The sequence below is a fragment of the Trachurus japonicus genome, chromosome 23 (genome assembly GCF_045865225.1).
Source record: "Trachurus japonicus isolate A0001 chromosome 23, Traja_1.0".
NCBI classification, from domain to species: domain Eukaryota; kingdom Metazoa; phylum Chordata; class Actinopteri; order Carangiformes; family Carangidae; genus Trachurus; species Trachurus japonicus.
Window position 1 is genome coordinate 25,763,316 of NC_140929.1, and position 15,700 is coordinate 25,779,015.

The 15,700-nt window shown below is 42.7% G+C and overlaps 1 protein-coding gene across 4 annotated transcripts in view; it reads left to right on the forward strand.

Moving 5' to 3' along the window:
• gramd4a (GRAM domain containing 4a) overlaps positions 1–15,700 on the forward strand; it is a 173,840-nt gene that overhangs the window by 52,773 nt on the left and 105,367 nt on the right. For all 4 annotated transcript variants that reach the window (XM_085768623.1, XM_085768621.1, XM_085768624.1 and 1 more), the window contains exon 3: positions 1,518–1,638. In XM_085768623.1, coding sequence (XP_085624749.1) covers positions 1,518–1,638 — 121 coding nt within the window. The remainder of the gene's footprint in view (positions 1–1,517; positions 1,639–15,700) is intronic.

Sequence of the window (15,700 nt, forward strand, 5' to 3'; positions counted from 1 at the left end):
ATCTTTAGCCTGAAATAACTGAAGGCTGGTGATATGTTAAGCACAGGGCTATTAATCTCACAGCACTCTTAAATTTATTTAGATTTTGCGGAATCTCATTAAATGGTTATTTTCATTTATTTGTATACATTTTATGGTTAGATAGGCTCCATCATGGTGCTAAAAAAAACCAACAGCACACGGCATGAAAGTAATCATGGAAAAGATAATAGTGTTTTACAGCAGCAGGACACAGTGAGATTCCTCTGCTCACATCAGCCACGGCCGTGAAACAGGGAGAGCAGGGGGAACACAATAATTAATCGGCCGATAATCGTCCGGGGTGACGTCAGGGTTTGACCTACTTTTGATGACCAGGAGGCTCTGACTAAGAGTTGATGAGTGCATCTAACACATGAAGGTGTTACATTACCTAGCAAACCATTAACGATTAGGAGAAAAAACAGCCCAAAGAGCCTTATCGCCGATTGCTTGTAATGCAGAAAATGTTCTTTTCACTCCGATCCTCCAAGTCCTCCTCATCGTTGTCTTTTCTACCCCTTAAGCCTTTCTCTTTTTCATCTATCCATCTGTCTCCATGTTATTCTCAAAGTCCCAATTCAACATCCTTTTTCTTCTCCATGACACACCTCTCTCTCTCTCGTTGTTTCCTTTGAAGGGCTTCTTTATTCAGGGACACTCTCTAAATCTGTGTCTCCGAACCCGCCTCTCATGTTACGTTTTGGTTCTTTCCCATAACAGATTTTTTTCAGGTCACTGTCAGTTTTATGTTCTCTCTCTCTCTCTCTCTCTCTTGCTCTCTCCCGTGTGCTCTTGCTTTTGCAGAGAGCACTTCAGCTGAAGACATTACAGTGTGTGTATGCAGACACACACATGCTGGGTGCTGTTGGGGAGAATCTGCTGCAGCGTGTCTGTGTGTCTCTGTGTGTGTGAATGAGTCTCTTAAAGGAGCCTAGCTGTAGTTGAACAGTGGGTTCATCCTGCAATGCTCATCATCCTGTGAGCACAGCCATCTCTCCTCATCCCGCTCTCTCCTCTCCTCTCTCTCCCTCCATCATCCACTCATTCCTAATTCCTCACACTCGCTCCCTCATTCCTCTCCTCTCTTACACAGTCCTCATCTCTCAATCACCCTACACATCTACACACACGTTGTGTCGCTAGTTGTGTGTGTATGAGCGTCAGGGTTAAAGCCCTTAGTCAGAGGTGTGTGAGTCATCAGTGTTGCCGTAGTGAGAAGAGGGGGAATATCCTCTTTTTCGCCTCCCTCCTCCTCGCTCTCCTGCTGGACTTTAACCGAGAGAGGAAACATTACCGTGAGTCATGGCGCCACCCGTGTGTTTGTGTGTGTTATGGGGTATTCCTGCTTGTATTCTTGTATGTATTTTGTTGTCAAGTACTCTAAAACCAAACATGTCTCTTTTTGTTTTCTGTTTTTGTGTGTGCATGGACCTATGAATGTGTATGTGCTGTATGCATGAATGTGTGTGTGTGTGTGTGTGTGTGTGTGTGTGCAGGCAGGTTCAGGGTCTCCCACCATGGCTGCGGCCATCCAGGAGTTCCAGAGGTCGGAGTCGGACCGACTCAATGAAGTCAAAGGTCACCTGGAAATTGCCTTATTGGAGAAACATTTCCTACGTGAGTACACATACAAACATGACACCAGGCTTCGGTCAGATGAGACTTTTCACAGCTTTTTCATCATTACATAGTACACACATGGCTATCCACAATCTAGGTGTCTCTGTTGCTACGGTTAGAGGGTCAATCGAATCTGAGGGTTGTCTGTTTAGTACATAAACTGAAAGGTTTGCTGGAAGCACATTGGGACATGTTATGCCTTTAAGTTACAGTTTATCATCCGTCTGTGTTGGTCATTGATTATAGTTGGAGTTTACAGTTATGATTTCACAGCCTATCACTAATTCTAGTGGGAGAGATTTCCATCTTTTATAAAAATCCATCTTACTTCCCAAAAGAAAAGCTATGGCTATGCAGAATATGTAGGTGGTGAGGTTGTTTGCAGCAGAAAGAACAAGAAAGCAGTAGAATAAGGAAGTACGAGTTGCAATGTCTTGCAATGGTGACTCTGTGTTGTGTTGTGTTGTGTTGTGTTGTGTTGTGTTGTGTTGTGTTGTGTTGTGTTGTGTTGTGTTGTGTTGTGTTGTGTTGTGTTGTGTTGTGTTGTGTTGTGTTGTGTGCTACCTCTTACTATAGTTTCTAATCTTTGATGAGGATCTTGCTGATCTCAGTACTGCATATGAAAATCTATCCTCCATGTTGACACTTCCTGATCCAAATCTAAGCATGTTTGTATCGGTCTGCTTTGTGGTTTCACAGTCTCGTAGCAGGCTGGTTTGTGCATTGCTCTTGGTTTGAGTGTGCAACTTGACTCTTACCGATAAACAGTCAACAACAATTCTGAGGTCTCACGCTAACTACAAAAAACCACAGAAATGTTTGGCCAAAATAAAAGCTAAAATAAAACCTAGTCCTTTTAGAGTGTTTTAAATTAATTAAATGCTAAAAATCAAGCCTTTAATGCTGTCTAACTGTTGAAATTTAGATTCATTGGATTAATTAGAAACAATAAACCACATTTAACAGACTTAAGATTAGAGATGCACCGATTGCAAAATTCTTGGCCGATACCGATTTCTGGTTTTTAAGGAGGTCTGACCTGCCAAGACCGGTGTTTCTGATACCGATTTTCTATCTAAGAAATATTTCTAATCATACAATAGACACCATATTTGTTATATAGTACCCTTTCCCAAATTTAATACAAGTACCCCTCTCCTAGACAACATTTTGCTTATATAACTGAAATTAAAACCACAACTAGTGGTGGGCTATGATGCTATCATAACCCCCCTTTCCAAGAATAAAACATCACAAATAAGAAATAGAGAAACAAGCGCTTCTGCCCCTCAGCTGTGTGTGTGTGTGTGTGTGTGTGTATCTCTTGCGCTCTGTTTAGATTAATAAACACAAATAGGCTACAAACGTACACTTTGGCTTCATGTATTTGTCAATCGCGGTGTTTTATTTTGAAAATTGTTTTATTTTGAAAATTGACCGGATTCTCTCATGTTTCTTTGTGTGACTTCCTGCTGAGATTGACGCGATCGCTTGCGGCTCGTCCACAAAATAGACCAGACGCCGAAACGGAGCCGGCCGTGGAGGATTTGGACCATGGATGTATTATATTAGATCCATGATTTGGACGCCGAAATGAAAATGCCCCCGCTTCTCGGCGCTTCTGCGTCCGCCCCCCGACCACCCACGCCACCACTCTTTAAAAAGATCCTGGAGGAAACACTGATCCTCCACGGCTTATTTTTGACTTGCAAGCACAACTTGGGTCGTCCTGGCACACAGTGAAATAAGTCCAAATCAGCCACATGTTTTCTTCCTGAGTCTTCTGCTAGTTTTTGGGACTGGCCGGTCACCGATTGGATATAAAACCGTTTTTTTTAATCGGCGGCTGATTGATCGGTGCATCTCTACTTAAGATAACCGTCTAATCTGACATTCAGAGTTGGGCAACAAAGACAGTAACAACCTGTTTTAACTGTATGTTGGCAACCCTGAAGCTTACGGAGGCAAGCAGCTGCTGAGCTTATGTTAATCAATTTACCATGCTGCACCAGGGGGACTCACAGTGAGGTGATGCTTGCATGAAGCAGCAGTGTATCCTCATTTACCTCACAAACTAAAAGGTCAACCAATAGTGGATTTTAAAGACATAACACTAAAAATAGTTTAGAGCAGGAAAAGCAGATAGACAAAAGTGTTACAGAATTTTAACACATGCGCCTTCTGTGTTTCTTCTGTGTCGCTTATTAGGATCTCATCTGAACAGATAAATACAGTAAATGGGTCGGGTCAGTGTCGGATTGATCTAAAGCCTGCCACACACATAAAGATAATCGGGCTGATTTTGCCCCGATTTTCCCCCGTCCGACCACGGACAGACATCGCCCGATTATCTTAACCTCTTAAGATTATCTTATAAGATTCTCTTGTAGTGTGTGGTGTGTTAAGAGTCAAAATTCCCCCGACAATCGGCTCGGAAAACGTTCGGCGCCGATAATCGTAAGTATTAAACATGTTCAATATTTACGATTATCGGGGCTGACAACCGTGGCCGTTTCAATCAAAAGTCATCTTGTGTGTGGAAAGCCGGTGTTGTGCGGAGAAGCGCCTGCTTGCTGAGCTCTGCTCACCGAGCTCTGCTGGCCGAGCTCTGCATGCTGCTCGCGGCAACGAGCCACTTCTCCACACAACACCGGCAACCTCACAGAGAGCCACGGTGCAGCCCTGGCATTACATGAGGTTCACACAGACATTCACGCATACACGGGAGGTTTCCTGATAGCCGATAGCAAAGACGGTAGCGCTCATAGCCGGCAACAGCCGGCAATAGAGCAGCCATGTTTAAACAATCATGTGACCGCCGCTCACAGCCCATCATGTGACAGCGCACGGGTCCCTATTGGACAGCCGCTTGACTGCTCGGCGTCCGGAGCCACAGACACACACAAAATTACGTTGCTCTCATTGTCCATTCCGGAAATAGACCCGAAAGAGTAGCTACAATGACACCCCTGGTATCGCTGCTGATGCCACGGATCTCTTTCTGAGTTTTCTGACCGGAGGGTGAAGATTCTGAAAAATCTTGATGTGTGTGGTGTGCTGTGTTTGGAATATCGCAGCACACCACACACAATATGATCAAAACTGTTCAATCACAGATTTTTTATCTTCATGTGTGGGGTCTCTCACAGATAAAAAATCGGTTGAGATTTATAAAATCTTTATGTGTGTGGCAGGCTTAAGCTCCATAAAATCAGGGTTTTCCCACAGCGCCGGCCAGCAGCTAAATGGCCGGACATCAAAGCATCTTCAGAGACTCCTCTCTCCCTCCTGACGTCCAGAATCCGTCACAGAAATGCAGTTTTTAAACATGAAACATCGTTATTACTTTTTACCGTTTAATCAGTTCTGCTTGACTTTGAGGAGAAGATCTCTGCCGATCAGTTGGAGAAAAACAACAACATATTATCCTGGACTCACTCAACACACACAGATGCACACACTAAGCATCACAGCAGAGCTGTGAAGTCACACAAAGCTGATGACCTACGCTCACAGAAGGGTGCTGGATATGCAAGGTGTCTGTGTGCAATCATAAAGAAACAAGAGCCAACAGAACATGACCAAAACCAAGCAAACCACCGCAGGGGTATCTGGAAGGTATCAGCCATCCAGGAGGGAGAGAGAGAAACATGACGACGAGGTGGGAGGGAGACAGGCAGGGAGAACCTGGGAAGAGAGGAGCACAGAGAGGCCAGCAAAACACAAATGGAGGGCCCATAACAGTAGTTCCTGTAAATAAGTGCAATCAAACCAAGTGAAAACCCCAAAACACTCCATTTCAACCTGCCAAACCAGGAATATATAGAAGCAGGTATTTTAGTCTTCTCTGTCCACAGTCACAGTCACAGCCTCAAGTTCAACGACAGACAACTGTCTGTATGTCATCTCACCGTTTAACTTAGTTTGACACAAATCTAAAAATGTGTGTGCGTTTCTAACACACAGAGTGGGTCACACACTGCAGGGTCATACAGATGCTGCAGACTACATGTACAGGTAGAGTTAGAGGAAATGTGCAGTTTACTGATTGGCAGAGATCTTGTCCTCTCAAAAACTTGATTGAAAAGGTAAAAACAAAAAAACAAATCAGCGATTCTCCAACAGACTGAGGATGTCAGGAGGCAGGGAGGAGCCACTGAAGATGTCTTGATGTCTCAATGTCTGGCCCTTTGGCTGCCGGCCAGTGCTGAGGGAAAACTCAGGTCTTGGTGTATAATAACCAAAAAGCCTTATTGTGCTCATAGTGCAACAATATGATGTAGTTGACTGGGGGTTCATAAAATGTCCTATCGACCTCTAGCACAAACCTTTCTATTACTGATTAATATATGAATTTATTGTTTGCTAAATGCATGCAAGAGTCTACAGTGAAGTCAATAGCTACACGTTAATATACAATAAATCAGGCTGATGAAATACCAGGCTCATATTTTACTTAAAGTAACCCTGTGTCAAGAAATCCATTTGCTCTATCCTCTTAACTGTGTAATTAGACTGCCCCTAGCAAGTTCAGTGTTTTCCTTATTGTCACAAATCCCAAAAACCAACAGCACAGAACACTAGGGGTGCAACGGTACAGGTAGCCCACGGTACAATACGTACCTCGGTTTTTGGCCGCGGTTCTCGGTACCGTTTCGGTATGTGTTTTGTGCAGAGAACTTTTTTTTTCTCCCAAAATACTGTTTAAAATGTATATTATTTCTAATATTAGGCTACTACTCCTTGTAGAGCTCTCCTCTCTCTCTATCTCTCACACTCTCTCTCTGTCTCTCTCTCATACACACACACACACACACACACGCACGCACAACCTGAACTGTCTGTGAACAGCCCCTAGCTCCCCCCTCTGCACACTCCTTTAGTCTTTCAGTAGGTGAACACTCTGAAGCCACTTTCAAACCGAGATCGCGCTATATTGCCGTCATGGAAGACGTCACTATGCTGGCAGCCACAGTCTCTCACTGGGAAAGAAGGAGTTAGTCTATTGTGTTTTTTTAAACAGCCTTTCACTACCTCTCATCCCTGTCAGTCAACTCCTCCTGCTGGACCTCGGTCTTTCTATCGCGCGCCGACAAGCGGGCATGCGGATACGCGACCACACACCTGCAGTGTGCATGGACAAAGTTGTGCTGGAACTCTAATAAAAGCTAAATGTGCTAAATCGTGCTATTAACTAATACATTTTCCCCGCGGTCGCAATCAGCGACCGCTCATGCTGCCGCCTGTTTGTTTTCTTTTTTTTTTCTTTTTCCTCTTCTGTGTGTGAGCTGCACTTTCAGTGTGATGGGGGGGAGTAGAGTGCCTATAGAGAGAGAGTGGCGCCACCTCGGTTCACTGCAATGGTTCAGTTTTTTCACAGCAATGGCGGCGCATGGAGCCCCTCAAAAGTTCCCGGAAGTTAGCATAAGCTAACCGCCGCTCAATGTATTCCAATGGAGCAGCTGGTCGGAGCAGCACTTGTTCAAGGTAAAATGTTTAAAAAATGGCATTTTCATATCAGTAGTGCATCTGAATTAAATCGACATGAGTAATTAAGTATGTTGGCGGATTATCCCCGTCTAGATTTGAATATTTAGAGAATATTATAAGATAAAAGTTTAGGCTAGCACTCTGGCTAACGATAGCAACACATGCAACAGGCTGCTAAATGTAATTCTGTTCTCTAAATATAACTTAATCCAACGCTGTCAATTGTCAGACTAGTAGCGAGGTTAATGAGTGTGATTGCAGTTAAACATAAAATTAATATCATTGAGGCTGCGGAAAGATGGGTGAAGTTTATGATATGAGGGCATTCTGGACTGCTGTCTCAAACATGGAAAATGTTCTGATTTGCTCATTTATTTTTTAAACCACTGACTGATTAAAATACACATCTTGCCATGACATGTTCTCAAGTAATCATACCAAACATTATATAAACTATTGGTCATATTATTTGATACACCTGTGCAACATCATGCAGTGCAGTATACCAGCTGTGCCATAAATTCAGCTTTCATAAATTTTATACATGTTCAGTTTTTGTTGACATCAGAAAAGTAGTGTTCATTGTACTTTATGTTATTTGTTGAGATCGTTGTGTGTTGGACTGCATTATCTCAACAATTGTTGCTCATATTTTGCCTTCAAGTATTTTAATGGAGAGGAACACTGTTGAATGTAATGCACCCCAGCACAGCATCATCCACTATGACTCCCGTAATAAACAGCAAGTAGAGTGATCACCTTTTTGACTATGTCAGCTATAACTAGAAATATATATGTATATATTTTTTTTTATAAACGAAGGATGATGACAAGGATGTAACATGTCTCTTATGTGTTAACTGTTTCACCAGATGTGGGACAACAGCCATGAAGAAGAAATGCCTGCCTGGTGTTGCTGGATGTGTCACCTATGTTTTATTCGACCCCAAAGGATTTCCACATGGCCTGCTTAGGGCTACCCATGTCGGTGGTGACATTTATTACATGTAGCCCAATGGATTCTGCCCTCTCTTGTCGTTGCTACTGTTTTAGGAGCTGTGATAATGTGATTCTTCTTGCATTGTTTTTCCTGTTCTGCTCTGTTAATTAAAAAAATATTAAACTTCCCAGTGGCGTGGTATTTGAAAGTGTGTGAAAGAGCAAATTGTTTGAATATGATTACCTCACATATTTTTTTGTTGTTGAAATCTAGTTGTTAAATTGCTCCTTCTGACTTTAGCCAGCCATGCTTTTCTCCTGTCCCTGTGTTTGGGGAAGCCATACATGTGCAGGCCTTTCTCCAAGCGACTGGAGCATCCCCGTGCAGCACAGCATACCATGGTGAAGACTATATTCAAGGACAACACAGCGGAAAGGACGCAAACAGCTTGACATGCTGATCTGTTTGACTTCTGTAGATACTGTTTTTAAGGAATTTATTGTGATATTAATTAAGTGCACTGGGCAAAACATGACTCTGTTTTATTATGCATCAATGAGTACAGTAAGTTTGGGTAGTATACAGTTAACAAATAGTGATAGAATTCCATATATTTGCAATGAATTAGAATTAAACTTTAATTTATTTGCCATGGATTTTCTATTAGAGTTATCATCATAATGCTGTTGTGTAGTCAATTGTCAAATCATAGTCACTTGTTACTCTGCCTCAACCAAGTCTGAAAGTAAAAAAAAAAAAAAAGGAGGAAATACTACAGTTTTATTGCTGTCAACAACTGTACGGGTTTAGTAAAGTTAACAGAGTTCAAAGCAACACAAGCATAGCCTAATAAGTAAGAAGAATAGTTAACAAATAGTGATAGAATTACGTGTATTTCCAGTGAATTCAAATCAAATTTTAGCATTTGCATGGATTTCCTATTTGAACATGGTTGTCATCATTATGCAGCAGTTGTGAGTCCAGACTTGTGAGTGACCTGTCAGTTTGCCTCATTCAAGTCTGAAAGTTTGATAAAAACAGAGAAAATGCTACGATTTTATTGCTGTCGATGACTGTACGGGTTTAGTAAACTTAACAGAGTTTAAAGTAATTAACACAAGCATATAAATACCGCAAAACAAAGCATTTATTGACCGTTATTTAGCAATTATCGGGGTTTTTCTATTGCTTTCAATTGCCCGCCAAGCACTTCCGGGAACTTTCTGAGGCTACATGGACCACGTGATCGGCCAGCATTTTGAACTTCCGTTGTCGCCACTCTCTCTCTATAGGCACTCTAGGGGGGAGTCACTGTGAGTGTGTGGAGGCTCAACAGTGATTGGACATCAACTCGCGGGGGCGGGCTTTCGCCTTAAACGGCCAGGCACAGACATACACGGCACAGCTGTCTGTAAAGCAGTAACAGCTGATGCAAGCTGAATCTTAAATACCGCAGTCCAAGAGCGTATTGCACCGTGCAGGCTGTACCGAACGGTTCGGTATTTTACCGAGAACCATTGCATCCCTACAGAACACTGAACCTTTGAATTGCTTTAAACTCCTGAAACGATCCAGGGTTTCCTGCAGACCTCCTGACCCCCGCCCGGCCTGAAATCTGTAGCGCCCGGGCTGCAATGTCCGAAAAAAAAAAAGCGCATCGTCAGACACTTTTTACCGGGGCACATGCCCCGGTAAACATGCGCTGTGCCCCTCTGTAAAATTCTCAATAAAATTTCATGAATGAGTCTATTTTTCATCACAGAATAATATCCCTCCCCCATGACGCCTCTAGTTGACAGCTTCTTTTTTTTTTCTTCACTTTTATTGATAAAGTCACGTCAAACCAGCCATTAGGAGAGCCAAATACCTGACGCGTGAGTCCGCGACAATCTACTGGCACTGACGCACCTGTTTTAATATGGAACTCAATATGAGAGAAAAGGTGCGCTCTGCTCTACCTTATTTCCATCTCACTCCACACACGTCGACATATGGCTTGTGTAGAGTAAACGTGAAGACGTACAGCGCGATGGAGAGAGAGAGAAAAATGGATCATACAGGGCAGGCAATACCGCGCACACACCAGCTGATCCGCCGGTCCACTGAGTGAAATATGCAAGGTAGTCAGATAAATAATAACATGTCCCGAACCAAAAGGTGGCAAAGTGACTGGACTGATGAGTTTTGTTTTATTTTACCGGACCATGCCGACGCTGAGAGTGACAAAGTGACAGCTGACGCTCTCTCTCTCTCTCTCTCTCTCCCCCCCTCTCCGTGTGTGTGTGTGTGGTGAAGGGTTGTACAAATGTTGAACATTTTGCAGATGGGTTTAAAAGTCTGCACTAATGGTATTGACAGCATGCATAGCTGTGTGCCTCTTGCTATAGTGTTATTATTAATAACTTATTTTTGTTGTTGTGAATATCAGAATATATTCGACACACCTGGGAGTCTTTGAACTACTGCTCCCTTCTCATTTTCTTTAAAAACCTCCTTTTGATGAAGGACTTGATTATGTTTGAATGAAAAAAACTCTGTTCATGCATGTGAATTTAGATAAATCACACATTCACATAGGCTACCATCACCATAGTGCATTTGTAAATTTGAATGGTAATCGAATTAATTAATCAATTTATCCTTTTTTTTTTGCTGAGAACGGTTCTCAGCAACTGTTCTCAGGTTGAACCCCCCCACTCACCTCCCTCCCTGGCCAAAGTTTTTTCCTGCAGGAAACCCTGTGATCTGTGATCAGATAAGTATTCTCGACCCCTCCCATACCGGTTTGTGCACCCACCACGGTCTGTAGAAATGTTTATACACTTCTGACGTAAACAGTGTTTTGCAGCAGCTCAACACATGTTGACACTGGACTGGTTTGCCGTGGTTGGACTGACCATCATGTGCACCGAAGAAAGTCGGCCAACCGTTAGAAAATCCATAACTGGTTCTGACTCTAAATATGCCAACCCTCTCTGCGTGCAATGGTAGATTTTGCATGACCACAGTATTGAAGTTATGCTATTAGTAGTTACTATTGCCCTGGTCACCACCAACAGGATAACTGTGCTACTGATGAGAGAAATGGAGGGTTTAAAATGGGATAGATCATGGGTTTGTTGAGGAATGAATGGGCGTTGCAGAGGAAAACCAGAGGCAGCATCCTGATGTGTAACAAACCGTATGATGCTTATCCCAGGTCCACCCACTCAGCTCACACACCATTTCCAGGCTTGTCTAACCTGGTATCCAATGAGGGGTTACTGCTTGTCCTGTGCCACTGCAGCACGTTGACAGGCCCGTGGTGTGTAATGGACTGTGAACCCCCCCGCCCCCACCCCCACCTCCTCTTTCCTTTTCAACTGTGCATGTCTATTAGAGAGAGAGTGAGAGACAGGGCGAGAGTGTGTGAAAGAGAATACCTCAGGCTATGTCCTCCCTCATAATGCCTGTGCCTGAGCTAAAAGGGCTGAATTCATTGTCACATTGTCAGGAGGCAAGCTAGATGAGATTCCTTCCTTCCTGTTTGCCCTTTTCTTGCGTCCTCCTGTCTTTATTTCCTTTAAAAGAAAATTCCTCTAGAGCTCTCGTTGCCTTTTTTTCTCTCCATCCTGCTGGGCTGCTCTTTCAGTTTCTGCCTACCATTCCCCCCTCTTCATTTCTGGATCAGCCTCAGCTCTCTTTTTTTCTAATTTATCCTCTTCTTTTGATTTGATTCCCTTTTTCTTTTGGGACTCAGTATTCTGAAGTGTGTTGGCACATGGAGCAGGTAAAACAGCTGTGACAGGTTCATGAGTTCAAATAATTCAGAACAGAAATGCCATCTCAGCTTACCTAAGATGGCAGACACTTGGCATTTTGTAAAGAGATGAACCTTCATATCACTCTGTGTTGATGATTGTGAAACAGTGGTAGTACCTCGGTTTTTTTCCTTTGGCGTTCTTTCAGGAGCTTTGTGTGTTTTTATTCCTTCTGATTTCTTGAAGCCTGTTACCTCACTCTGACCATCTCATTCTCTGGTTATCCATTTCTCTCTTGCCTCCCAATCTCATGTTCTCTCTGTGTGGTCGTACTTCGAGGAACAGTGAAGCGGGACAATCCATTAGCATCTGACCTCTCTGCCTTACACTCCAGTCAATGTGTATTCTATTTCTCAAGTTTTCCTTTTCCCTTTTATATTTTCCTTTGTGTGCTTTTTGTTGTCATCATGTGATATTATAAAATGGGAAGAAAGACCTACGTAAATGGTGCATGTTATGTGTTGAGAACAGATGAACAGTCTTAAACGCTTGTATACAGTTTCTAATCAGATTAGCAGGGTGAAACAAACGATTCCTTGTAGCAGATTCTTATGTGTTTATGGGTTGTATAATGTCTTTTCTGGTGATATAGGGAACAACATACTTTACTGTGGAAAGACTAGCCATACAGTACATTGCCCATGGCTAGCTGCAGTACAGGCCTATTGTGCTAACCTTGCCATCTCACTGCCTCTCATTGCCTCATGCAGGTTTTTAGATAAACATAATGTTTACACAAACCATTTTAAGATGAATATAGCTGTCCAGAACAGCCATTATGCTAAGATCTACATCTGGGGCTGTTGCCATTTGATAAGCTGCACAGCACACCTCTGAAATGTCACATTCTTTTTATTAATCACAGGAGCTTTTTCTCTCTACCATTAAAATTTTAGTGACCAGTGATATAACTAGAAGATGCTAGCGTTGATTGCTGATCTGATAAACACATTGTGATCCATACACCGCGGAACGGGGGCATGGCCCAGGTAACTTTTGTGCTCTTATTATTTTATGAATAGCCTAAAAGCTGTAGTAAAAAGTTGTAGCCTATATTTTTAAGAGCCAAGTCACCACCACCACACATCTGCTGCCGATAAAGAAAAACTGTCACCGAGTGCTGCATTTTGATTTGAATTCGTGAGTCTATCAAGTGCATTGTTTATCAATACGTCATGCGTGAGTGTCTGAGGCCTGTATCACGAAGCAAGCTCGGCCTACCCGGGGTTAATCTCAGCCTATCCAGCTGAACCTATCCTGTCACTCCGGATCAGCGGTACCACGACGCTGGTTATCAACTCGGTAACTCAGCCCCGGCTTGTCTTACTGTGAATCTGTGAACGCGCACGTATAAAGGGCGGATTCAAGGCAGCAGACAAATCACAAACAGGTCCGACCTGACCCGAGTTATTGAATGTTTACGTTTATTTAGAAGTTTAATTGGTGCTGATTAAACTTGTGAATGAATACTGCTCTGGATCCGATTCTTTCCTTATATTCTGATTCTTTTAAACAGTGGCCAAATAACAGAACCATTTTATTATATTAGACTAGGCTATAGCCTATATTTTCCATCTTTGCTGAGCATAAGGTTTGTTCTAAATTAAATAAAAGCCTGTCCCATATAGACGCGTGTCTCTCTAGACGGATCCGCTCGGCACACACACACACACCTTCCAAAAAAAAAAAAAAAACTATTGGCACAAGTCCGGGCCGTAAGAACCGGCAGCCTACCTCTCTTATGGATAATTAGCGTCCAAATTCAACGGATTTGATCTGTCCCGGAAAATCCGTTGTTGTGATAGACTGTGTTTTCATAATTCATAAACTGGATACAATCACAGCAACTCTGTCCGGAGCTTCGCTACTTTTATTTCCGTATCCTTGGTAACAGTAACCCCCCCCCCGCTTGACTTGAAATTATGGCCCCCCCATAGGCCTATGCAGCATATATTTAGTTAGGGCCACGGGCAATCGCACCGGGCACTACTGTTATTGTGTGGATTTTTTCTTATTTTTCATCTTCCGGACGCTTTTTCGATTCGCTACTAGGAAATTTGTCAAACGACAAACTAGAAAATTTCCTCTCGGGAAATTTTGAATGGGGCACGGGGCTACTGCCGGTTGTGCCATCTCTGTCAACATGGGAATCAAACCCACGATCTTAAGGTCAAGACAGAGCTGATCAGACAGACACATGATCATCTTTCTATGAGCACTGATATGGAGGAGCTGTAATCACATTAGGTTAACTGTGTGTGTGTGTGTGTGTGTGTGTGTGTGTGTGTGTGTGTGTGTGGGTGTGTGGGTGTGTGTGTGTGTGTGTGTGTGTGTGTGTTTATCTTGTGTAATAGGGCCAGGACTCAATTAAAACAATTAATCTAATTAATTAGAGGCTTTGTAATTAATTAATCACAATTAATTGCATTTTAATCGCATATAAATATTTGACCTGAGAACAGTGAGAAGCATTTTTTTCACATGGATTTTAGTATACCATTGAATGACTGAATAGCTTAAGCAACAAAACATTGTTTTTTTTTTCAAGGTGGTACTTAACCAAGACCAACATGCAAATTATCGATTAATTCATTAATCGATATTTGATACAGATTTAAATGGTCTTTCCTGCCAATACACTATGATGATTACTGTAGTATTTAACTAGGCTACATAAATCACAGTAGCATAAACTGATTTGTTGAACGGACCAGGTGATGGGCTGACTGGTCCTGTCTAACTTCTGTGTACTGGGTGCCATTGTGCAGGGTGTTAAGGCAGCCTTCCTCCACTGCAGTCCCTATGGTCCTGGACCCTCTGGCTGGTGGGGTGGGCTGCTTTCAGCTGGGGGGGACTCTATCAGCTGCTCCCACGAGAGGCATTTGACGCATTTGACACCAACAAGGTTTAACTTTAAAACCAGATTAAATCATGGTTTAAGTTTAAATTCTGTTGCACGTTAACTGTGTTTTAATCACATGAAGGTGTGTGTGTGTTTGTGTGTGTGTGACTGTAATCACATGAAGCTGGCTCTAGAGTCTGTGTGTGTGTGTGTGACTGACTTGACACATAGTTAGTTAGTAGCTGCATCCTGTGTCAGTCTGATTTAGCTGTGTCTCTGTTTATAAACATTTAAACGAGCGCCAGGTGGATTGTTTATGAAGTTAACGAGCTCTGGCCTGAGGATCAAAGAGGTTACCACGGCGATAGGGGCCCCCCGCAGGCTGAGACAGACAGAAACGTGGAGAAAAAGAGCCATTTTCTGCCTTTGCACCGGTCTCACATTTAGGCTTAGGGTGAGAAAACGGTAACTCCTATCAGAACAAAACACAGATCACATTGCTCTAAGGACTTCCTGAAAATTTTGGTACGATTTGGTGTTTCTACAGTAAATATTTTGGCGACGCTGGCAGTTTTAAAACATCAGGCCGTTCTGCTTCTCTCAGAAAATATTTGTATTGGAGTCAATGAGGAGCAGAGACAGACGTGGCCGCACTTAGAGGCTCAGAGTTTAAATTCTGTAAGTCACTCTGATATTTTGAGCAGATTAAGAGATAGAGGATGAGCTCGTCTACAAACGTGGCGGAAATTATGTGTGTAGAGTGTAAATTGCGGCCGTTTGGAGTTTGGAAAGAGAAAAAATCTGGAGTTTTTCTGGCATCTCTCCCACTCTAAACGATGATGTCACGCACTCTGACACGAACATTCCGTGCAATACACACCCATTATAATCTCATAATTTCTCCAAAAATGATCATGGTCATTGAACAGGGATTGATCAAAAACTATATGACCTATCAAAACGTGGAGTAATACGACAATACACAAG